A 25,495-nucleotide genomic window follows, 5' to 3' on the forward strand; every position below is an offset into this window, starting at 1 on the left:
GTGTATGAGATCCCAGGCCTTTTTCTCACAAGTCTGTTTCAAATTCCAGTCACAACAGAAACATAGTAATTGAACTGATAGGTTGTCAGCTTTAAAAAAGTGACTATATCACTTTTTATCAGTGTATTTTTATCACATTGGCCAGTATCATGGAGCCCTCTCTGTAGGGAGGTTACTTGATCCTGCAGGAACTGCTCTAAGGTTGGCTGGGGTTTTTTTCACCAGCTAATAGCGTTTAGCATTTCACCAGGCCACATTAAACTCAATGTACAAGCAGTTAGGAAAAGTACTGTATCTGGCACTGTTTAATGTCACTGACATGAAATGTGAGCAGCTGTGCCAGCATTCCTGAACTCTGCAAGTACTTTACCTTTCCTCTGTCTTTTGGAAATTAAATACATTTTAGTACATTTTGGGGAAATAAATACATTTTAATACAGTGCTATAATGTTAGGAAGGTCAAAGGATTAACTATGCCTTGTCATCTAGATACTAACAAGACCATTTTAATCATAGAGATGGTTAGCTGCCCTTTATCTCCAGGTTCACCAGGGCTGAGTGCTCTTTGAGTGGCAGAGCTGTACAGCAATTTAATGAAAATGCTGTCCCCAGTTTCTGACTATGCATGCACACTCCTTGGAAGAACTATTTTGGACTGCTATCTTAGCCTTAGCACACTGTCATTAGACATCTTTGGACAAGCTTTAATCTCTGAAGAACCAAGACCAAAATTCTGATTAATATCATCAGGTATCAAAAGCCTCTATTTCAATTAACTTAAAAAAGAGGACCTTTATATTTTGTATTTAAGTCAAGAATGGGGATATTTTCCCTTTCACTGCTTTTTTATATAAAAAGAAATAAAAATGATGAAATTTTTTTTTTCCTATTGATTTTATAGACCTGAGAAGAAAAAGAGCATTTGCCTTCCAGCACAATTAAGTGACCTCCTTCAACAGATCATTCGTCACATGATTATGGCTTGACTGGCCTTTGCACATCAGCTGGATCACTGCCGAGGCTGGTGGGCTTCTGAGAGTTAGTAACTTGTTCCACCTGGCCACTAACCAAAAAAACCCTACTTTTGAATGTCTGTTTTAGGGTACCCATTGCAGCCAACCATGCTGTCTGGCACTTCCTGGGAAGACTCTGGGGAAGAGTTATCAGGAAGGAGATCTGTGCAGGAGCAAGAAAACTCCATTACTGTCATTTGACTATTGTTTGATGGGAATTTTCTTTTGAGACATTAAAATATCCCTCAGCGAGATCCTCAGGCTATGCAAAACCCACCTGACTCCACTAATTTAGCAGTTTTCTGAGTGATTTATACCTGATGTAGAGCTTTACTAGCTTGCATGGAAAAGAAAGGAAGACAGTTATATGAGGAAGGCTGAGGAAACATTTTTAATGGTCAAGATAATACAAGAACAATGGGATCCCCCAACGCAAAGAATGGAGCCAAAGGGGCCATGGACCATGGAGTCAGAACAGATGTCAAAATGGAAATCTCCTTTTTCAATGGTAGTTATAGCTTCCTGGCGAACAGCTATAGGTGGGTTCAGTTTTGAACTAGACAAACAGGTGTGTCCTGTATCCCTCTTTTGTGTTGTTATTTGTTTGGTTTGGTTTGTTGTGGTTTTTTTTTTTTTAATACAGTCATGTGTAAATCAAGTCCACCAGCAGATTCCTTTCCATTTTAAGCAGTGAAAAACAAATATTCATTGCCAGAGGCAGTTGTGTGTAGTCATCCCGAGCTACATCCCTTCCTTGAGAGTGGAGGGATTTCAGTTTATGAGCTCCAGAATTCCATGTGATGGTTGATTTCCAGTTTTGCAGTACAAGAGAAAACCATATGAAATTACAAGACTGTCAAAATGCATTTGAGCTCTAGAGACACGTATTCGTAAAGAATCTTAGGAAGAGTGCAGTTAAATTTTCTAAATAATTTTTTTCTGCATTTATTTGTTCATTTTTAAAGGAAAAAGGATACTATAATAGCTTTAATAACAATTACTTAACTGTCTTCCAAATCATCAAAAATCAAAGGACCAAACCTTGTGAAACGGTAAAACTTCATGATCAGACCTTGGAAGCTACAGGACTTTTTAGGCTCCTAGACTCCCAGCTGTTTAAAGGCTTCCACTTATTTCTGACTTAAAGAGTAAGCATCAGTCTGTGTGTCTGTATGACTAAAACACTGAGAAATGACATCTGGATTTCTCCTGTTGCAGTAGGTACTGGAGGTGAGACAAAATAATGTCTCTGATTATCCCTTTAGAGATTTAACTGTCAACAAAGCAAAGAGGAAAACACTAATAAAAAAAGAAAGGAGAAGAAAGGGAAACACTGGTTGCATGTGAGCCCTGCACAAAATACTTTGTGGAGTTAAAAGCCCAGTATTCAGCTTTTTTAAACCAGCATTGTTATGTTAAAGTCCAAGCAGCTCTGCCAATTTACTGTAGCTAAGATTAGCTATTTCCATTGCTTGGAAAAACACAGGACAAATACTGATTTTTTTAGAAATCATTGAACAAAACTGAGCAATATTTTACTATATCTTATGTATGTGATTCTTAGAAATGTGAAGAAAAGAACCCTTAACAACCCAGCAAATTTATTTCTGACTGTTTTCTGACAGTGTTTTTCATTAATAAACAAAGTTTACCTCAATATCAGGTTATCCATTTTATATGAAGCTGAATTCAAATTGCTGTTTTTCTCATTAAAAAAAGGGATGTTCCCCTTAGATTAAAAGGAAGGTGGACTGTATCAAAACTTCTTCCAATCCAGTTTCAATTCTTCCCCTAAGGTGTCCCAATTCTCAATTCAGACTTATTTCCATATTTATTTTAGAATTCACTCTTCCAGGATCTCATGATGTCTTTAGCACATGGACAGAGTATGGTGTTTGGTGCCAGGAATGCAGTGCAAGAGAAAAAAAAAATCAGGAGAAGATCTGAGGGGAAAAAAAAAGAAGGAACACAAACCCAGAGAAAACAAGCAAACAAATGAACCAAAACACACTGGGCTTCAAAAATGAGCAGCCACAGTGGGGTTCCACTGCAATTTGATTATGTAATAACCTCTTTTTCTTCCCCTAGAAGGTAATGCAGAGTTGTGAAGTTCAAATGTAATACAGAGGATGTTGTTTGTTAGAGTGAAAACAAAGTGACAAGCTAGTTACAATGCCAGGCCTGTTTCCGATACTTTGAGAGAAACATGGACATTATGTGTTGAGTGGCAATTTGAGTTAGTTTCATTTCATTCTAGGAATAGAAAGGCTTTGCCTTGTTCCTGGGGTGCACACAACAAAGGTTATACCCTTTCCATATGCTGAGTTTACTTTAGCTGTAAATTAGATACTGTAATAGAGGAGCATGGGATGTCTTCTGTGAGTGAAGAAATGCCAGATTGGTTTGTAGAGAAGAAATGGCTCTTTAATCTTTTCCTTAATATGTTTCATGGATCAAATTCTTCCACCTTCTTCCACTGCATAGTGCCTTACTCTCAAGAGCAACCTTACTGAAGGATATGATACTACTAACTTTGAGGAAGGTCTGTCAACTCTCACTATGTTTTAATCATGAGTGTGGGACTCAGTCAAGTTTTGCACAGATTTCAACCTGTGTTTTCTCCATAATGAAGGTGCTTTGGAAGGCAACTGGAGTCAGAGATAGGAATCAGTACCTACGGTACCCACAGAACCAGACCGAGATGTCTGGCAAGTTCTGGTATTTGACATTCAGCATGTTGTTTTCTGTGGATCAATGTTTAATTAAGAGTACCCTGGGCCTTGCTAAATAAAATTACAAAATACTACTCGACCATAGTTTGTCTCTCAACTGGTCTTGGAATAGGCTTGTTTCATAACTGAAGAACTGTGCCAATTTCAGCTTCTTTCTGCTAACATATTGGGATTGTCATGACTATGCAATGTAATATAAAGACATACTAGTAATTTGGAATACCAGGAAATAAAAGTGAATTTTGCAATGGTTACTCTACCCTTGATTTAAAATAGAAATGAACAAAGAGTTCATGACTGATAATTCTGTTCAAAATCAATCAGACCAATTTGTAAATAGAAGATTCTCTACTAAAATAATTGTATAAGGCAGTTTTCTGCAAGTGCAGAGTCCAGTATACAGATTTTAAAGGTTCTGCTTCTTTTCACTAACATCATGTCTTTCTCAGGACAAATGTTTAGGCAATTACTGTAAGTATGATAAGAACTCCATTTTCCATATGAAGTACAGAAAATGAGTAGTCACACAGGACTGTATAATTACATTTACCCCCAACCCCCCATAAGAAAATCTTTCACTCAGACAGCATGAGATTGTTTATTTGATACATCAGTGTTAAAATCATACAAAAACACGTGTAAGAAAATTAGGAATTAAATTATGTCTTCTCTTCGAGTCCCATTAGGGAAACTGAAGGGAGCAAAGAGAGGACAAAAATGTGAACTCAGTGTGAAGGAATGTAGCTAATGTTCCTTATCTGACCTCATGCTGAGCCACAGCACCAGTGCGGAGCAGTTCTTCTATGGCATCATCCTCATACCCCAGCATGCTCTTCAGTATCTCCACTGTATGCTGTCCAACAAGTGGAGGTGGTTTTGGATGTGACACATCAAATTCACTGTATCTGACACCTGGTCCTGTAAAAAAAAGCAAATTATTTTCCAGAGTTACTACCCATATTTATGTTGAAATGTCTATGTTAGTTTAAAGGAAAGTATCTCATTTTCGCACCAGTCTAATTGCAGTCCTTATTACAGAAATGTTATATTCTAGAATTACTAAAAAAATCAGTTCTTAAGAAGGTACCAATAAACCAGCTTTAAATAGTTCACTCAAATGCAGAGCTGATGGATATTCACCCAATGTTAAGAAAATTTTCTCATTTTTCCCAGCGACATGTATATCAATGTTCTCTGAGTCATATTATGTCACAGGTCTGCCACTCTCTGCTGCCTGAACGACAAAGACAATGCCCAGCCCACTCAACAGGATGTAGTACAGAAATCTCCAGGCTGTCTTCAACAGGAGGCAGGACAGGCATAAAGACACAATGAAATGTGATGTTAACACACTGTCACTGATGTCGGAGCAGTGCATGGACAATGGAAAACATCATCTCCAGTTGGCAACAGCTCAAGTACCTCTGCAGTGTGCTCCATTATCCTGCAGTGACATAGAACTGACAGCACACAGAGCAATGATATTACCCAGCTTGGTTTACATTTTCTATCAAAAATACAGGTAGAAGCAGCTGTAAGAAAATCAACAATGGTTTATCTACTCTGGCAAGAATAATTTCAAAGGTGGAAATCTGAAAGCTGGCAATGATATGAAGACTTCTATGTCTTCTATTGCAGGTAGTCAGATCTCACTTTTTAGTGAGACTGTAGTGAACTGAACAGATTTCAGTGTAGTTCCCTGATGACAAGTAACTATAGCACTACCACCAAACTCAGAGGAGAGAATGAGCTACAAATTTACTCTGTGATCAAAAGTGAGGTATCAACTCAGCATATGCTGATTTGGTATGTTTCTGATGAGTATGCTCCTCGAAGAGGTAATGGTTGGACTCGATGATCTTAAAAGTCTTTTCCAACCCAGAGTATTCTATGACATGGTTTCTGTGTTTGAAAAGGAAAGGAGGTAGAATTGGGGAATGCAGACCAAATCATTTAACTTCCACTCAATGCTGAAACAATCACAATGAAAATACTCAGGAGATGACTAACAGCCAGCATGTACCTATTAAGAACAAATAGTGCAATCTCTTGTCTTTCCACTAGGAGAAGGGTTGGAGGTGAAATATATCCCATATAACTTTAGATGCCAATAACCTAGATATAGAAGTTTAGTTTCTTAGACTCTCTTTGGAGACACTGAAGATGAAAGGACACACTTAGAGTGTACTTCTTCTAAGACACTGGTAAGCGACTAAACCTGGTCAGATGAATTGTGATCACTCATGTTTCTCCACAAAGGAAAGGATAGTCAAGTAACTTACATGCAGAGCTTTAACACCCAGACATCAAGTCAGGTTAGGTGACCCTCTGTCATGGTTTAACTCCAGCCAGAAACTGAGGACCACACAGCTGCTTGCTCACTCTCCCACCAACAGGATTGGAGGGAGAATTAGAAAGGATAAAAGCAAAAAGTCATGGGTTGAGGTAAAGACAATTTAATAGGGAAAGCAAAGGCCTCGCACACGAATAAAGCAAAATGAGGAATTAATTCACTGCTTCCCACGGGCAGGCAGGTGTTCAGCCATCTCCAGGAGAGCAGGGCCCCATCAGTCATTATGGCTACTTGGGAAGACAAATGCCATCACTTCAAATGTCCCCCCCCTTCCTCGTTCTTCCCCCCATTTTATATACTGAGCATGATGTCATATGGTACGGGTCAGTTGGGGTCACTTGTCCTGGTTGTATCTCCTCCCAAATTCCCATGCACCCCCAACCTCCTTGCCAGCATGGTAATATGAGAAGCAGAGAAAGCCTTGTGTAAAGCAGTGCTATATAAGCATTCCTCAGGAATAACAAAAGCATCTATAAATTATCATCACTGTATTCAGCACAAATCCAAAACATAGCCCCATACTAACCACTGCGAAAAAAATTAACTCTACCCCAGACAAAAACAGCACACAGAATCATAGAATATGATTCAATGCTGTGGTGAGTTGACCTTGGTTGGATGCCAGGTGCCCACCCAGCTGCTCTATCACTCCCCAGCCAGACAGGGGAGAGAGTAAGGTGGAAAAACAATTTGTGGGTTGGGATAAGGCAGTTTATTTAAAGCGAAAGCAAAGCGGAAGCTTGCACACGCAAAAGCAAAGCAAAAGATAGCAGGGTTTATTCTCTACTTCCCATGAGCAGCGATGGTTGGCCATTCCCGAGAAGCAGGGCTTCAGCATGTTTTAACAGTTTCTCAGCAGGCAGCCATTGGAGACAATGAATGCCTGCCTTCCTTCTTCTTGCCTTAGCTTTTATATCTGAGCTGACATCATATGGTATGGAATACCCTCTTGGTCAGTTTGGGCCAGCTAGCCTACTTGTGTCCCCTCCCAGGATCTTGCCCTCGATTGAGGAAGGAATGTTACAGTGCCGATGCTGTGCTCAGCAGTAGCCAAAACACTGGCGTGTTATCAACACCCTTCTGGCTACCAATGCAAAGCACAGCACTGTGAGGGCTGCTATGGGGAAATGAACTCCAGCTCAGCCAGACCCAGTACAAATGCTGAGTTGGAAGGGACTCATAAGGATTATCGAGTCCAAGTCCTGGCCCTGCACAGGACCACCCCCAAGAGTCACACCATGTGCTGGAGAGTATCATCCAAACACTTCTTGAACTCTGTCAGGCTTGGTGCTGTGACCGTTGTCCTGGGGAGCCTGTTCCAGTGCCCAAGCACCCTCTGGGTGAAGAGCCTTTTTCTAATATTGAACCTAAACCTCCCCTGACACAACTTCAGGGCATTCCCTTGGGTTCTGTCACTGGTAACAAGAGAGAAGAGATCAGTGCTTGCTTCCTCCCCTCACGAGGAAGTTGTAGACTGCAATGAGGTCTTCCCTCACTCTCCTCTTCTCCAGGTTGAACAGACCAAGTGACCTCAGCCACTCCTCATACAGCTTCCCCTCAAGGTCCTTCACCGTCTTTGTTGCCCTCCTTTGGACCCTCTCTAACAGCTTAATATCTTTCTTATATTGTGGCACCCAAAACTGCATACAATATTCAAGGTGAGGACACCCCAGCTCAGAGCAGAGCAGGACAATCTCCTCCCTTGACTGGCTGGTGATGCTTTGCCTGATGCCCCCCAGGACACGGTTGGCCCTCCTGGCTCCCAGGGTACTGCTGACTCATATTCAACTTGCCATTGACCAAGATCACCAGGTCCCTTTCCGCAGAGCTGCTTTCCAGCATCTCATTCCCCAGTCTGTCTGTACCAGGGTTGCCCCATCCCAGGTGCAGAATCAGGTACTTCCCCTTGCTGAACTTCCTATGGTTGGTGATTGCCCAGTCCTCTCATTTGTCGAGGTCTCTCTGCAGGGCATCCCTGCCTTCGAGGGAGTCAACAGCTCCTCTCAGTTTTGTATCATCTGCAAACTTGCTCAGTATCCCTTCTAGTCCTGTGTCCAATTCCTTTATGAAGATGTTGAAGAGCACGGGGCCTAAGATGGAGCCCCGTGGAACTCCACTAGGGACAGGTCACCAGTCTGATGTTACCCCATTTCCTATCACCCTCTGTGCTTGACCCATGAGCCAATTGCTCACCCATCACATGATGTGTCTATCCAGCTGCGGGCTGGACATTTTGTCCAGAAGGATACTGTGAGAGACAGTATCGAAAGCTTTACTGAAATCCAAAAAGATGACATCAACTGGCTTCCCTTGGTCAGCTAGGTGGGTTACCTTGTCATAGAAGGAAATTAGGTTTGGTAATCAGGACTTTCCTCTCATGAAGCCATGCTGGCTGTAACCAATGTCTGCATTGCCTTGTTTTTTCAATACCTCCGAGAATAATCTTCTCCATAACTTCACAAGGCACTGAAGTGAGACTGACAGGCCTGTAGTTTTCAGGGTCCTCCTTCTTGAAAATCGGGACAATGTTTGCCAGCTTCCAGTCAGCTGGGACCTCTGTGGATTCCGAAGACCACTCAAAAATCATTGAGAGAGTTTTTGCGATGATGTATTTTTAGTGGGGTGGCTGATAGAATTCAGGTCTTACCTGCTCAGCTTTCTGAGGACTTCAAGCTAAAACTGTGAAACAGACTTCACAATGACCTGGCTACACTGGAGAAATGTTCTGATAAAACAGGGTAAAATTCAATAATTTTAAGGGGAAGGAACTACATTTAATTATACAAATACAGGGCAGGGGACACACAGCAAAGTAGGAATAGCTAGAGGTTATTCTAGATCACAAAGTGAAGATGAGTCAACAACATCAGGCTGTTGTAAAAGAGGCAAGAATCATACAGGGATGTACAAACAAGAGAGATGCCTGCAGGACACATGAAATAATCTTTTTGCTCTAGTTAGAGCTGGCAGATCACAGCTGGAGCAGTGTCTGGTGTGGGGCCCCCACTGCACAGCCATCTGGAACACCTGAGAGCTTCTACAGGACAGCAAGTGAAATTATCACAGGAAACAAGACAGACTGAAAAATGTGGGATCATGGACCTAAAGAGAAAGGCCAGAGAAAAACATCTTCAAAACTGTTTTCAGAAAGTGTAAAAAATAACCACCACCCCTGAGAAACAACAACAACAACAAAAACAAACAAAAAACCCACAAAACAGACAAAAAACCCCCCCAAAAAAACCAAAAACAGAACAAAAAAATTAAAAACAAACAAACACACACACACCCCCCCCACAAAACCAAAAACAAACAAACAAACAATCAAAACCCCAAACACCCCCAATATCCATGAGAGCTTTCTGGAAGGAGAAGATAAATCCTTTTTCATGTCCGTGATGAATGAGAAATAATTGATTAAATTGCAACAAACGAAACACTTGGAAATGAAAACAAATCTCTGTGATGGTAGCGGTAGCAAAATGATGAAACAAGCCATGTGAGGAGGTTGTGGAGTTTTTATCAATCAGGTCTTTAGGAACAAGATTTATTCAAGCATAGCTGATCCCTGGGGCTTGCTGATGGATTAGATCTCACAATCCCTTCAACCCACTAATATATGTCCCTTTCACCCACTATAATATGAAAGCTAAGAAACAGCTCACAAGAGGGATAACTTTTTTATTTCTCTGATTCTACCCACTTTGAACACACTGAGTTCGATTTTCAGAGGAAACCTCATGTGAGAAATCAGTACATTTTAAAGGGAAAGGTGACATCACTAGGCAATATTTGTACTAATTCCACTTCCTAGGAGTGACTGCGGGATGAACTGGCACTAGTGCAAGCCACAGGAATGATCTCTATGCCAACTGAAATGCTTGTGAAGATAATTTCAGAGCAAAAATTCCCTTTAGAAATTTATTAGTCCAAAAATTCAACATAGTCACAAAACTATTATGCAATGTCTATTTTAAAAATAATGGATATAAAGCAATCTTATTTTAGGGGTGGATCTCAAAACCTGGGAGTTTTTGCAGTGATATCAAAAGACGTTGAATAAAATCTCTAAAAGAGAAAACCAAAATTGACATTAGGTGCACAACAGGCATAGAATGCTTCATGCTTCCCAAAGAAAATTAATCTTACAAACTAGAGCATGCTAGAAAATTGCATGGCAATTATAAAACCAGTGTCTTCCTTGAGCTTTTATTGTTTGATGCATAATTCATCACGCTACTTTTCACTTTAATAGAGTTATAAAGTTATCTACATTCATTCAAAGGAGGTACTTGCTAATGATCCATCATTAACGATTCTCTGTTCTTTCCTTGTGTAACTTCTACTTGGCTTCTGTGTCAATTAGGAGGGTGCAAAGCTTGCCAGTCAGGCTTCAGCAATCCCACGCTCCTACTGAAAAACGCTCCAGGAAAGCAACCAGCAGAATGCTATGCAAATGTTAATTAAACACAACTGCCTTATGAGGAAACCATCCCTAGAGGCAGAGAGAGGTGAACTGCTTTAATTAAGGTCAAAAGTATTTGCATGTGGGTGAGTTACAGGGAGCCTTCCAGAGGAAAACAGGTCTTTGCTAGGGTAGAAGCAGGGTGACTGGTGGGAGGAGTTAAGGCAGCAGTCACCTGTGCATCCTGGCTGTCAGCAGGACACTATACTCAATTCAGGCATGAAATTAAAGGGACACATATGGTCACCTGAAAACATGAAAGAATGAGTTGTAGCTGTGATTTACCTTTGTCCTGTTAAATTAAAAGGAGCCTGTTTCTCTTTTTGCTATGATTATTGCCAGTAAAACAAAGAGCTTTTACTGCATTTAAATTCTAGGCTAATCTTTCATTATTATTATTATCATTATCATCATCATCACCATTTTGACTTTGATACATTGCTAAAATACATGCTGTGCCGACCACATAACCTACAGGAGTTAACAGTGCAACAATAAATCAAAATTTGTATCAGTTGCAACCACAATGAAAATTGTACCAAGATATCTTGAATACTTGAACTAAACGTCTTCTTAATAAATTCTGTTTCTTTGGGGCCTATCTACTGTGGTATTGCTAGGCATCAAACTGAGGTATTAGTTTAAGACATACTAAAGTCATTAAAGCAAAAGACAAAAATGAGATAAAACTACTGAAACAGGTCCAGAGGAAGGGTCCTGCAAGAAATGCCTTTGAACACTCACTCTAAACAGGTGAAACATGTGGCAGTCTTTGTAACGTGTCTCTGGGCATTGCTGAGATTTGGGGCTGCAGAAGCAAAGTCAGTTTGACACTGCAAGTAGCAGAAATTAAAGTTGAATTTGAATCATATTAAAGGTGTAAAGCACAGTATATAAAAGTGGATAAACGTAATATTTGTTGCTTTGTCCTGACAAATAGCAGTCCTGTAGCATTGTGCAGCACTCACTGCATAACACTTCTTCTATAGCACAGGTTAGAGCATACTGAAACAACCTAACTCTCAAACTATGTAAATGGAATCAAGCCTGGAGACAGCCAAGCTCAGGGGAAAAGTCATGATTATTTCTTATTGTTCAAGTGGGACAAGGGAAAGAAAGGGAAAATTTGAGCTAATGGATGTGTACACACTCTGCTTGAAATGTATCACCTACATTGGCAAAAAAAGAGCAGTGAAAACCCTAACACCACTTGTTAGTTAGTTCTACCTTAGCTTACAGTGTATTTTATATAGATGTAGGACTCACATGAAAACAAACCATATTGCAACTGCATTGCAAGATTTTGGTAGCAGGGAAGCTACAGGGGCAGCTTCTGCGAGAAGCTGCCAGAAACTTTCCCTATGTTTGATGAAGCCAATGCCACCTGGCTCCAAGATGGACCTGCTGCTGAACAAGGCTGAGCCAATCAGGGACAGTGGTAGTTCCTCTGGGATAACATATTTAAGAAGGGGAAAAAAACCTCTGCAGAACATCAGCCAGAAGACAGAAGTGATAATATGTGAGAGAAACAGCTCTGCAGATGCCACAGTCAGTGGAGAAGGAGGAGGAGGTGCTCCAGTTGTCAAAGATTCCCCTGATGAAGACCATGGTGAGGCAGGCTGTGCTCCTGTAGCCCATTGAGGTCCATGGTGGAATTAATATCTACCTGCAGCCTCTGGAGGACCCCATGCCTGTGCAGGTGGATGGATGCCTAAAGGAGGCTGTGACTCCATTGGAAACTCATGCTGGAGCAGACTCCCAGTAGGACCTGTGGACCTGTGAAGGGAGGAGCCCACACTGGAGCAGGTTTGCTGGCAGGACCTGTGACCCTGTGGGGGTCCACACTATAACAGCCTGTTCTAAGACTGCAAACAGTGAAAGGGACCCACAATGGAGCAGTTCATTAAAAACTGAAGCCCATGGGAAAGACTTGGATTGGAGAAGTTTGTGGAGGACTGTATCCTGTGGGAGGAACCCCATGTTGAAACAAGGAAGAGTGCGAGGAATCCTCCCCCTAAGGAGGAATAAGCAGCAGAAATTTGTGCTGAACTGTCCACAAATCCCATTCTCCATTCCCCAGTGCCACTGTGGGGAAAAAGGTAGAGAATTAGGAGTAAAGTTAAGGCTGGGAAGAAGGGAGGGGTTGGAGAGAAGGTATTTTTAAGATGTGGTTTTATTTCTTATTATCCTACTCTGACTTGATTGGTCATAAATTAGATTAAATATTTCCCAAGCTGAGTTTGTTCTGCCCATGACAGCGATTTTTCCCTGTCCTTATCTCAACCCCTTCCCCTGACCAGCTGAGGAGGTGAGTGCTAGGAGTAGCTTTGCTGGGCACCTGGCATCCAGCCAGGGTCAACCTACTACACAAACCAAACACGTGTGCCTCTTCCAATAACATGGTGTTGCTACATAACAGTTTTGCAATTCCAATGAAATATCATCAACAGCTAACAGCAGTGGCCCAAAGCCAATACATTTGCACGCAGATCTCATATACACTACAGGTCAACTGTTTGGAGCATGCAATCAGCTGGTTATGAAATTGGCCTAAAGGAGGATCAGCAGGAAAGAAGCAGTGACTTTTAAGCAATGAAAAGGAAAATTATACAAATAAATCAATGAAAGGGGTTCCATGGCTGCTATGAAGGATATTTGTGTATTGGAACTGATGTGTGCAGGGATATGTTACCAGGACTAGACCAGGGAAACTTCATTTTGAGTGTATGGTTTCTTTCCATTGGTCCCAGTCATGATGTCTGTCAATCTGTTATTCCCAGCTGAGACGATGGTGTGCCTGAGCACATAGTACAGTCCAGCTTGGCCACAGTGCCTTTACACCAGGCTTCTTCCCCTTGATGAAACACAAAGTACAAAAGCACACACAGACAAAAAAGCTCATTACAAAGCCCTGCTAGTATAAGTAGTACACAAAGGCTTCAAGGTAATCCCCAGAATTAATGATCCACTCCAACTTAACTGGAAAATTCCCACATTTTTCTATTTCTTAGCATAGATCTGAAAGTTTCAGAGCTTGGGGGACTTTTCAGGAATCTATTTAATTGCTATGAAAAATACTTTCTTTTTGCATTACAGTAGAGCTGGTGATTTACCTTTTAAGAAAAACTCATAATAGATTGGGAAAAAACCAATTAAGAAGATAATATTCGAAGTCTTGCTCCTCCTTCCCTCACTGCTGCTTCCATTTCCTCCCCCACTTAGAGCATAGCCACACAAAGTGTTCACTTGGCATCCAGCACAGCTAAGAGGGTGAAAAACTTTGGCAGGATTACCAGGAATCAGTAACTGAGAGTGGAGAGGATTGACAAACTTTTCAAATGGCAATAAAAAAGTAAATTTTCTTCTAGGTGCCATACAAACACAGATATAAATAAACAGTAAATAGTAAACAGTAAAATCAGTAGGGCAGTAAATAGTATCAATAATAGAAATATCTACAAGCCATCTGATACCTTTTCTCATTTGGACAATACTGACTTCCATGGGAGAGGTATGAGGACCATCCAACTTTAAAAAAGTCAAGAATGTAAAAACTGAGGCATTGTGAGAAGAATGAATTGACAGGCAGATCATAAACATAGATTATCTGTGATACCTGTAGATTGGTGTTTAAAAATTAGGCCACTTTTAAACCAACACTGAGGCATTTAAAGCATCCACTACATAATTCTGAAAACATTTATCAAAGTACTTTCTTACCTGAAGCTGCATATAAAGAAACGCATAGTATCACCATACTAACTGTACCTAATTAATATTGCATGACTGCTGGAGTAAAGGAAATTATTTCAGTCACTCTGGTTGCAAATTTTAGAGTAATCCCACATAATTGCAGTATTCAAGTAACACAATTTTGTGAGAGGACTCTTGGCACCAAAAAGCTTTTAAAAAGTTGCAGTATGGTGGTGTCTACAGCTTCCCACATGTATTGCCTTACAATGTTGAAAATTTGGCCTAACTTTTTGTATGGTCTCTCATGGTCCCACTCCTTACTGAAACCCCCACAGACCTGAACAGAAGATTCAAAGAAATACAGGAAGGAAGATGACTAGTAAGACTACCCAGAGGTATCAACTTTAAAGAACTGTGAATTCTCTAGGTAATAATCTATAGCTCCATTTCCTAAGGAAACAAGTTTATGTGTCTGTGCTATCTTTCTTTCATCTGTTTGTCTGCCTTGTCCCTGCCATACACAGTAACTTCTGAACCTGTCAATCTTGACAAAAGTGTAGAAATCCCAAGGAAAATTAAGTTTTTACCAGTGCTGTGAAAAATGGCAAGTGGTGAAGGACAGCTGCCCAAATTCCTGCCCAGATGACATTTAAAAAAAAAAAAAACAACAAAAAAACCCCACAAAGAATGTAGCTGCTATATATTCTGTTTGGCTGCAAATGGCTTACCACTAAGTACAGACACAGCTCCGTAATATGTATCTAGCACATATTGTACTCCACTGGGGAGACAAGGCATAAAGGACATGAGGATAGTTCGGGTCATCATAAGGATTACATATAGAGTTTATCAAGGATGTAAGTCTGAAGGAAAACAATATTTAGTTCCAGTGTTCATGGAACAACTTCTACACATCTTTTCTACAATACTGTGGAATGTATTCAGGCTGTGCAAGCCCAAGATGAGGAAATTAAAGACTTCTAGTTTAACATAAATTGCTCTTGCAGGAAGGAGCTGAAGAACTACATGGCAAAAAAGAGTAACTGAGAGAATACCTGCAAAAATTCAAAAGGGAAATCCTGCAGAAGCAAGCCTAAACTACTGAAAATCCAAGCTAAAAACATATTTGTCTAAAGTCATACTGGAATCAATGCAAAACACAGTACATAATCGCACCACAGGCTGCAGGTTAACCACAGGTTGTGTACCTAATGCAGAAATTACAGAGTGAGGCTGAAAGGCTTGTGCTACACAGGAGGTAACACTATAACAGTTATTTCTGAGCATAAAATATATGAATTTCTGAAATGCCCATAAGCAGAACTGTTTCCACACAAGAGGGCTGGGGTTAAGATGGCCTACCTAAACCTCCTCTGATACTTAAAAGGACAAGCCACGTATTGTTTCATGTAGACATCTTTACTGTAAACTCAAAGATCTTAACTCCTGTACCTCATGGAGAGTAATTAGTGATAAGTGTGCAGGTAGCAGGCTTTAAGCTTTTTCCAAACAACTGGTGAAAATAACTAAAAATTAAAAACATTTGGGCCTTCCATTAACATAAATTTGAAAGAATATTCAAAAAGTTCTCCTATGCAACTTTTGAAAATGTGTTTATTGCTTCCCAACGTTCTGACACGGTTCACAAGCCTGATGTTCCAGCTCCTAGGGAATATTTTTTTGTGGCCTGACCTTGAAGCCTTTGTCTAGTTATTTCTGTACCCTTTTGTAAGCCTGGACATCAGAACAGAGCACAGATTATTAAGCAGAAGATAAAGCATTTTTCTATGTCCCCTTTTTATATCTCTGAAGAACAGACCAAGTTCTTTACAGTACACCTTATAGTGGGAATTTATGTTAAGATGATTATTTGTGATGGCTCCAATCATGCTTCTCTAAGTATCTTCAAAACCAGAGGTGATCGCTCATCAGGTCTACTTGGCATTCCTGTCTGAAGGTACTAGAACCCACTAAAATCCACCGTAACAGCTCCTTTGGCAGCAATAGTTAATGGACTGAACAGCAAGTGAACTCAATGGCAAATGGTTTGTGACAGAAGCAGTCTACCAAATTGCTTTGCTTAACCTCATCAGAACCCATCTGTATATTAGTACAGATTACTTATTCATTAATACAGGATAAGTAATGTCCTATGACATCTATCTTAGCCTGTTAAGAGAAAGAAACTGAGAAATGAAGCTGTCTTCAGTACACCTGTAGCAGAACTACTTTAAATCACTTATTAAGACTTTTACATTGATTAATTTTTCCTCAACCATCTCTTGTTTTAGCCAAAGGATTAAGCCTCAGAAGGGGTATATTATTATAAAAAGGCCAGGCATTTAGTTAGACGTCAAATCATGTGTCCGTCATGTGCTGTATGGCTATTGCCATGCACATTTTCTATACATCTTCAGACTGTTCCTCTGTGGCCACAATACACAGGCATATAAACCTTCCCATTTGAAAAATTCAACAGTCGGTCGATATTTCTTGCCTGGTTGGTGACCTACACTGAGTAAGTATCTGCAGAGTGAGTATTAAAATAATGGAAAAAGCCATCAGCTGTAAGCAGAGCCAAGGCAATTCTGTTGGTTGAAATTCTTCAGCACAGCCAACAGCTGGGTAACTCTATGTTTGAGCACCATGGAGATATTAGAACTCGATTTTCAAGCAAGGTGTCTGTGATTAAGTAGGGCTGAGCACTATGCACAGCCTCATCATTCTTCCAAAATCTCTCCCACTCTGCCCTCCATTTACTTCTGCTGCCCCCTGTGAAGCAGAATGAGGCCAGTTTCAGTGTGCAGGGACCTTCCCTGGCAAAGGAAGATGGGAAGGGATTTGATACTTTGTTTTGGATTACTTCAAGAACTGTAAATTACATTTTTAGCTCTTTTTGGGTAAGGTGCCCAGACTCCTTGAGGCATAGGCTACTAAAATGCTGTCTGAGTTTCAAAAAACAATTCGCAATCTAGGATGACTCTTTAAGTGTCATAGTCAAGACATCTTTAAAGGGGCCCAGTTTCCAGTAAAAGTTGAGGACATCTGAAAATCTTTCTCTTTCAAAGTAGACAACAAGACAGAGTATTCCTTCAGTGAGCAAGGGAAAGTAAAGTTATAGACATATAACTCTTTTTAGCCACTTCTTTTTTTTTCCTATTTCCTATTTAAAAGAAATCATCAGATTAATCTTAAATTCTTTAAAGGGAAACAGTGTGCTTAAGTTGGAGACTAGAAGTGAGACTAGAGAGAAGGCACACTGCAGGTTAGGCTAGTTTTTTTCCACTGATTTGTAAGTGACAACTTGATCAATTCTGTCTCAGTGGGGAGGACTGGGAATAGTTTTTTTGCTTTCCATTGTCTGCAGCCAATCCCTTCATGTGATATTCAACTCATCCTCTTGCAAATATCAAAGCAGTATGGGGCAGGAGAAACAGCCATGTCAAACCAAGCAGACTTCAGTATGGCTTTTGGTTCTGCAGGCATGCCAATGCGGGAGCGTGCATGTCAGTTAAATACAGGATGGTTCTCTATCAAAGTTCTTGTGGTTTCTAACATTTGCCAGCCTTTACTCCATCTGAAGGAATTCAGTTTTGCATTCTACCCTACAATGGGCAAAAGAATCAAGAAGTCATCTCTCCTTCCCCTCAAAGACTAGAGTAGGATTAACAACCAGAAATTTAAGTCAGACACACCCATGAAGAGGAATGAGGCACAAGGTTAGGAAGCCATCCAAAGAATGGTTGCCTATTCCCTCACTAAACTAAAGTCTCTTTTTGTTCAAGAAGACAACTGAAAAGCTGAGGAACAAAAATTGAAATCATATTGAAACCAGCCATGCCTAAGCAATACCCCACCTTAAGTGTGTGCAGATCAGTTTCATTAAAATATTTCCCCATTCTCTCTTTTTCCACCTCCTAATCCTTTAGCTGTTTCCTTTAGTTGCCCTTTAAACTGCAAAGCAAAATGCTTTTACTGACACAGTTTGTAATTTTGAAGCCTGAATCTTAAGCAGCAGGTGCTTAGTTTTAGTGTAATTTTTCCATCCCTGAATGTCTGGGAGAATCAGTAGCACCTCCCTCCTACACAGCCCCTCACCTTTGATCCTTTGCCATTTGTATTTGTGGATTTTCATTTAACATATTTCTTCTGCTTTCCGCAATCTGCTTTTTCACTGCAAACCCTTTGACCGCTCCTCTCCTTTCTTTTACCTCATACGATTGGCAAGTGCTGTCTCCTAAAAATCCTTATAAAATATGAAGGGACTTGCTGCCTCTAGTCTTGCTACCTCTGACCTCATTTTCATCAGCACTGTGTCTACTTTACACTGCACTGGCAATTTAAAAGGTCTTTAGATTGGTTGTTAATATTTGCACCAAAAGAACAATTACATTTTAATTGCCAGAGGTCCTAGGGCTTCTCTGCATACACACACACACACACACACACACACACAAAATGGAACCAAAACAAGAGTTGGGTTTAGTTCATACAATTAGTTATTTTGGAGCATGTCTGTGTGTGGGCACTTCTGTTACATACTAACAGGTTTTGTTTCCATTTAATTTTAGCTTTTTGTTTGGTCTGATTTTAGTCAATTTTCTCTTATAATCTCCTTTTTTGAATTAATGTAAATTATTTTGTACAGGCCTAATTTCAAGCAAAATCCAAGGGAAAAGCATCCACACTCAGATTGTAAGGGCATTTGTAAAGGTGAGGATTAAAAGTAGCTACATCAACTGTTTGTGAAAAATATGGGATTCACATACTAATGTTAGAATTAGAGATGCTGCACTAAGTGAATGCCTGGTCTGCCTTAATGCTAGTAGATTGCTCCTGGACACGGTACAATTTGACAAAGTCTAATCATCAGATTACAGTTCCAGTGTAAGGAATTTATTCCTTATATCCAGGAATGCCTCTCCAAAGTTTGTGTTTTAGTTAGTCTTCTAAGTGTATTTGTATTTGACTATTAAAGAGCAGTTTCTTTTTTCATTTGCCTTTCTATTGCTTATCAGATACAAAGGCATAGCAGTGTATATGCTGATGTTCAAAACAGCTCTTGGTCAAAAAGCAATGACATGCTACAGAAATTACCATAGCCTTATTTGCTAACAACCTGACATGAATTTGACTGAAAACATATTTTAAAATATGCACTTGCATTATTCACCAGTAAATCACAAGGGTTCACATAGCTGTCTCAGAACTAAATTTTAACTGAGCCTTCCATTCTTAAAAAGGTAATCCACTCCAGAAAGCCATACCTGCCACTTCCTTAATCCACCAAGCTCAGAGGCTATGTTCTGCACTGACAGCACGCAAAAATCTTTAATGCTAACACAAATACCTTTCATAGATTTTTCTGATTTTCTGGTCGATTTCTAAGCCAGCCGTTTTCTGACTGATTCAGTGTGCAGATTTCATTTTAAAACAACAGTATATTCCCTGGTCACCTGCCATATAACTAGATCTTACAGGTGTGGGGCATATTTGTAATGCTTGTTCATACACTTGTAGGGAAAAAAATCATAAAATAAAATAATTTGTGTAACTTTCTTGGATTCTAATGTTTTCTCCCCAAACTTCAGATGCAATATCAACAGAAGAATGCCAGGAATTACTTCATGCTTTATATATGTACCTATTACAGACTACATTCATTAATTTCAAAGCCAGATGCTACTTTTGTTTAAAGTAATCCTTGACGGTACACTTTTTAAATATATATATATATATATGTATTTAATTCCAATAAGAAGAACTGCTACCTATATACATACAAACATTTAACTCTACCTTCATTATAGATCTATTACTGCTTCATTCTTTTTCACGTAAGAACAAAGCTTCCTACTCCCCCTGGGTCTTATTCTCTGTAGAGCAATTTTGGCAAAGAAATAACACCAAATACAAAGGAAAATCATGAAAATAGAAGAAACTCATCAAAAGTCAAAAGAAACTAATAATCATCTAACAGTAAGGTCAACTGTAGTACAGACTGCTGAGATGGGAATTCAAACAATTGGATTTGGCTCCTTGCTCTATCACCAATCAACTCTGTGATCACAGACAAATCATGTTCCCTTGCCATGTCTTTATATTTCCTATAGAGTTGTGTTAGCCTTGCCTATTTAAGTTATAAAATCTTAAGAACTGGAGTTGTCTCTTACTATTTGTTTATGTGACTGACAGAATGGGCCCCACTTTGTATTCAAATGAAATACAAATAATAATTTTCTGATATCCTGCCTCCCAGAGATGCTTCAGAGGAATATGAACCACTGTCCCAAGTTGTATCTGATAAATTGTGCATTACTCTATTGTGGGAGAGATTTCTTTCTAATCTGAAATCCATCTGTCTCGCTATGCTGCAAGTGATAGTTTCTGGGCAGAGAGCATACTAATTGCAGGATTAAACTCTTAGTTAACTCTTGGGTGGAAACCGTTTCCCATAATGTGGTAGAAAACACATGTTGGTTTCTGTCTGCAAACCCTTGAACGTCACGGCCCTGATCTTGACTGGGATATTTAGGTACTCTATTGAACTATGTCTGTGCAATATAATGCCATTAAAATGAAATAATAACTAGCTATCAAAAAGTATTATTGAGATTTTTAGTGGCTCCAGTACTGCTTAGTCTGGTTTAGTTCCTCTTTGAAGGCAGAGACAATTGTGCTGAACGTAATGAATTCTGCACCTTCCTCAAATAAGTAGCACACAGACTTAAAGTCAAAAAATTAATTATTAATTTTGCTAAGCTTCTTAGGATCATTTTAACTTTACAAAGACACAGAGATTTGAAACTTTTTAAATCTTAAGTATATCTTTGTATATAATATTGTGCTGTAATATCTCTCATTTCTGTGGATGTACACAGACTATATATTATTCTCAAAGGTGAATGACTGGCAGTGCTGCTATGATACAGACTAGAGTGGCCAGGTGGTAGAAACAGCTAGCCCCCAACATCTTTTCTTCCCATGGGCACATAGAGTGGGCAGATACCAGATTGCCAGACACAAATCTGGAGGAAATAGTTCAGAAATTATTCTTCTTACGTCTCATCTTCTTAGGGCTCTCCAGTCCAAAGCCTTCTTGCTAGCAAAATACTAAACTTCCCATATTATTAAAATGTACTGAAGAGGCTGGAGGCAACCACATTTTTCAAGAAAAGCTAGACTTTGATAAAGCTACTTGTTGTTTAAATCTAATTTTTATGATTGTTGTTGCAGTGCCAACACAAGCAGTACCACCCAACCAGGAGTTCTCCATTATATTGTGCAATATTGAAGCAAATCCCCATGCCAGAAAGCATGAGTAAACTTAAGAGCAAAGTTAGCTGGGTGAAGGGAGTGAATGGAATAGGATGACCTATGCAGTGGGTTGCGGAGAGAGATGGTTTTTTATGCTTAAGAGTTCACAAGAACAGATTTGTGTTTGGGAAAACACAATTCTTCTAGAGAGTAGGATTAAGGATTCTAGAGCTCCCGTCTTTAGCTTCTGCTCCCAGGACCTTCTAAATCCTCTTTGCCCTCATCCTAAAGTGGCCTAACCAATTGCCTGTTACCACAGAGAGATCTGCCTTTCCAGCTAAGCTATTTCCATACTTCTCTGTTTGGCATTACTCTTTTGCCTCATGTGCCAGCTAACCACATGTGGGCGAACCTTCACCCTTTCACAGAGTGTATAAAAGCTAACATAAAAGCAGAAAAAACATCCATAGTGACTCAGTACACTAGACCACTCTGACAATGGTGAAAAGTAGATACTCTTGAAGGCGTATGAGAATACAGCAGGAACATGCAATATTTCCCCATGATACTTTCCCAGCCTCTAACAATTCACCATCTAGCTCCAGTATCCCACCCTCCTCTTATGCATACTCCCCTGTTCTTCCCAAATCCCTCTCCCTAGTCTCCTATTAACCAACGCCTACTCTAACATCCTGAGGGTAATCAACACAAGGAACTTAATAGAACTTAATGAGCTAATCTATCCCATGTAGCTCAATTACTCATCAACTTTCAATGTTCTTTCTTGTTCCCAAAGCCCACAACTCCCCATGGCATTTTTCACTGAACCTTATTCTCACTCTCTCCTTCTCCCACTCCTTCTCCCAAACCTTCTACTGACCTTAAATATTGAATACTCTGAATGCTCGATATTCTTCACTATTTAGATTTTTCCAGTTCTTTAATTAAACAATGTATTCTCCCACATACTTCTTCCATAAAGCTGACCAGTTGCACATTGTACAGTGAAAGCAATGCTTGAGACAGAAAGATTAGCAAGTGCTTCTGACTAAATTAAAAAAAAATTGTTTTATTCTTCATGATAAGCCAAGTAACCCCATTTTGCAGTATGCACTGCAACCAACATATTTTAAGCAGGTGTGGGAAAATTCAGCAAAGCACTAATGACTCCAAAAAATGCTAACAGAACCCACATTCATGCTGAAAGATGTAATGCCAATTTAATACATAGTGAGAATTTTTGTCATTTCTGTCTGGGTCACCCAGTCTTCTTCAGAGGCTGACCACAAACAAAACTAAACCAGAAATAGATAAAGAAATAAATAAGGTAGACTTACTTAATTTTACATTATTTAGAACTTTCAGAGGAACTATGTAATTTATGTACATACAACAGCAATCTTAAGGTAACATAGACTTTTTGTCAGAGAAATCCAAAAGCTGTTTTCTTGAGTGACTCAAAGGAAAGACATGGCCATGACATCTTTATTCATTCTCCTAGGTCAATTAACAGGAGTGGACTCTTTTATGTAAAAAGTTTAGATACCCAGCCTCATGACCATGGCACTGTAACAGGCTAATCCAGGTGAGCAAATGCTTCCCTTCCATCCCTATTCCCAACCAACTTTGACTCAGAACATGAAGAGAAACGAGGCCACGGTTTTCCCGAACAACTGAGTAGGAGCTCAGAATGCTTTTACTTTTAGATCTGAGCTGCTTGTGGTAGTCCTAATTGAAAAAAAAGTGCACTCTCTGAAGCTCAGTCCTTAATGCATCTTCAGCTGGGCAACCAAAATTAAAACCCAAATCACTTATCAACTTTGAAAAGTTCATCTTAATTAGTATTTTTGTGCAGTAGCTGTCCTCTTTTGCAAAGCCTTATGAATCCTTTGGAAAATGTTATACAATGTCAGTCCAAATTCTATTAAAATAATTATGTTCTGCTTGGTTTATAGACACAGACATGTATGTTCTACATACATGGAAAACACACGTCTGCTTTATATGGCACACTTTCTGTGACATGTGGAAACCGCTGTTGAAATCTATGGCAAACGACAGCACGCAAATAATCCTTACATCTGTATGCAAGTAAACCCACAAGTTTCCCAGAAGCTGCTCACATTAGATGTTTTTAGATTGAGAAAGACAGAAAGGTAAGTCTTGCTATTTTTCATTGGTTTTAATTAAAGCAGTGGATGATTTCCTTAATCCCATTCATACTAAGCTATATTTTACAACTTGAACGGTTTTAATAGGATTCAGATCTGAGTTTTTAAATTAAGGCTTAACTCTCACTATCTATCACATTTAAAGACTGTAAAGAATGCTGCTTTCAAATAAAAGATTTAGAACCAGATTCAAGAAATATTTAGTCCTTTAAACACAATGTAAAATCAATGCAAAGGATTGTCAAAAAGGACTTAGGAACCAACATATTTTGGTGAATCTGGGATATCTTTCAGATTTTCTGAAAACTTCAGAAATATGGTTCCTTTCTGAGACGTCACAAACTGAAAACATTGGGAAAGTAAATCACTGATGTCTTAAAATTCTTTATTTTGTTATTTCTGAATAAAAATAATAATGAACACACACAAATAATGTGCTATTTTCATTACAAACTAGCACCAAGTTACAAATAACCTTTCAGGGAGAAACTACAGTTAAAGGAAAGTTCTCAAAAAAAGGAAGGCAAAAGAAGGGGGAAAAGACAAAGCAACTGTGAATGTGGGAAAATAATGGAAGAAAATGCTATTATGGTTTTAGGATAACTGCTTATGTTCATCCACATCTGAATCCTGATGCAGATATGTCAAAATCAATAGTAATAATAGTACTATGACCATGTGGAAAAATGCTTTGACTGCACTATAGCACTATGGCATAGGAATGGGAATACATTGAAATCAGCCTCTTTCCAAGATTCAGAAATTTTAAATTAAGTGACAGAAACAGTGGAGGTCTGAGGTTTATTAGAAGACTGATATACAAGGTGTGGTGTTTCCCTTAAGTGCAAATCAAATACTGGTTGTGACATAGGAACAAGCTCTTCAGAACTGTTAAAAAAAAGGGGAAAAAAGGGAAAAAAAACCCTACAGAATTGTAACACATTGTGCAAAAGTACTTGTAAAAAATGTTTCTGATGTGATAAATTACTCTTACACTCCAATATAACTGTGAGTATAATTTACATTCACTGGTGGTATAAACTCAGAGTTTGGAGAAGAAAGAAATTCATATCGGAACATCTAGATTTCCATTTCAACTGGTTACATGCAGATAAGCATCCTATTTATACATACAGATACTATATAGACGCATGCACACTTGCATTCATACAACAAGATATACATAGATATCAATAGATATAGATATAGATGATATATATCTACTTACACAGCACACATAAAGTCACTTCCATTACTATGACACTGAGATCCTCAGATGCTTACTGTCCACATGAAAGATATTTTTAACAACAGGAGGTGCATTGTTTCAGGTTACTTCCTTCTCAAAAAAGTCTGATCCTTACAAAGTGACATCTTTGACATTCCCATTACAAAATGGGGAGCACTCATTGGATACAGAGACATAAAATTTTAGCACTTTCAGTAACTTGCTATACAGCTTCACATAAAGTAGTTACTCAGTGTGTGGTGATCCAGCAAAACATTTCAGCATGTGCTTAAATGACCCAGCCTCCTCAGCTGCAATATAGTGATGCCACTATTTGCTGACTTGACTCTTAGGCTATTGTGAAAATCTTGGTAACGCTTGCCTGGAGGGGGGAAGCTGTAGAGCAGTTACAGTATTGTAACCACTATGACCTTTAAACTTTCCTTAGAACAAGGATAAACTCTTTTCTATGATTCGTGCCAATCTGCCTGGATGCAACAGACTTGAGAACTTTAGACTCAGTGAACACCTTCCTTTCATGGTGTGTGTCCCACTCAGTTCTAATCTCCTTGCTGTCCACAGT

At 39.4% G+C, this 25,495-nt stretch overlaps 1 protein-coding gene across 4 annotated transcripts in view; it reads right to left on the reverse strand.

The window, feature by feature from the left end:
* Positions 1–4,327: 4,327 nt before the first annotated feature.
* SUGCT (succinyl-CoA:glutarate-CoA transferase) overlaps positions 4,328–25,495 on the reverse strand; it is a 318,249-nt gene continuing 297,081 nt past the window's right edge. For 3 of the 4 annotated variants that reach the window (XM_027675845.1, XM_027675843.1, XM_027675841.1), the window contains one exon: positions 4,328–4,663. In XM_027675845.1, coding sequence (XP_027531646.1) covers positions 4,500–4,663 — 164 coding nt within the window. In that variant the 3' untranslated portion in view covers positions 4,328–4,499. The remainder of the gene's footprint in view (positions 4,664–25,495) is intronic. The other variant, XM_027675842.1, reaches the window with a different exon arrangement.

The sequence above is a fragment of the Neopelma chrysocephalum genome, unplaced genomic scaffold (assembly GCF_003984885.1).
Source record: "Neopelma chrysocephalum unplaced genomic scaffold, ASM398488v2 Primary Assembly neopelma1_26, whole genome shotgun sequence".
Classification (NCBI taxonomy): domain Eukaryota; kingdom Metazoa; phylum Chordata; class Aves; order Passeriformes; family Pipridae; genus Neopelma; species Neopelma chrysocephalum.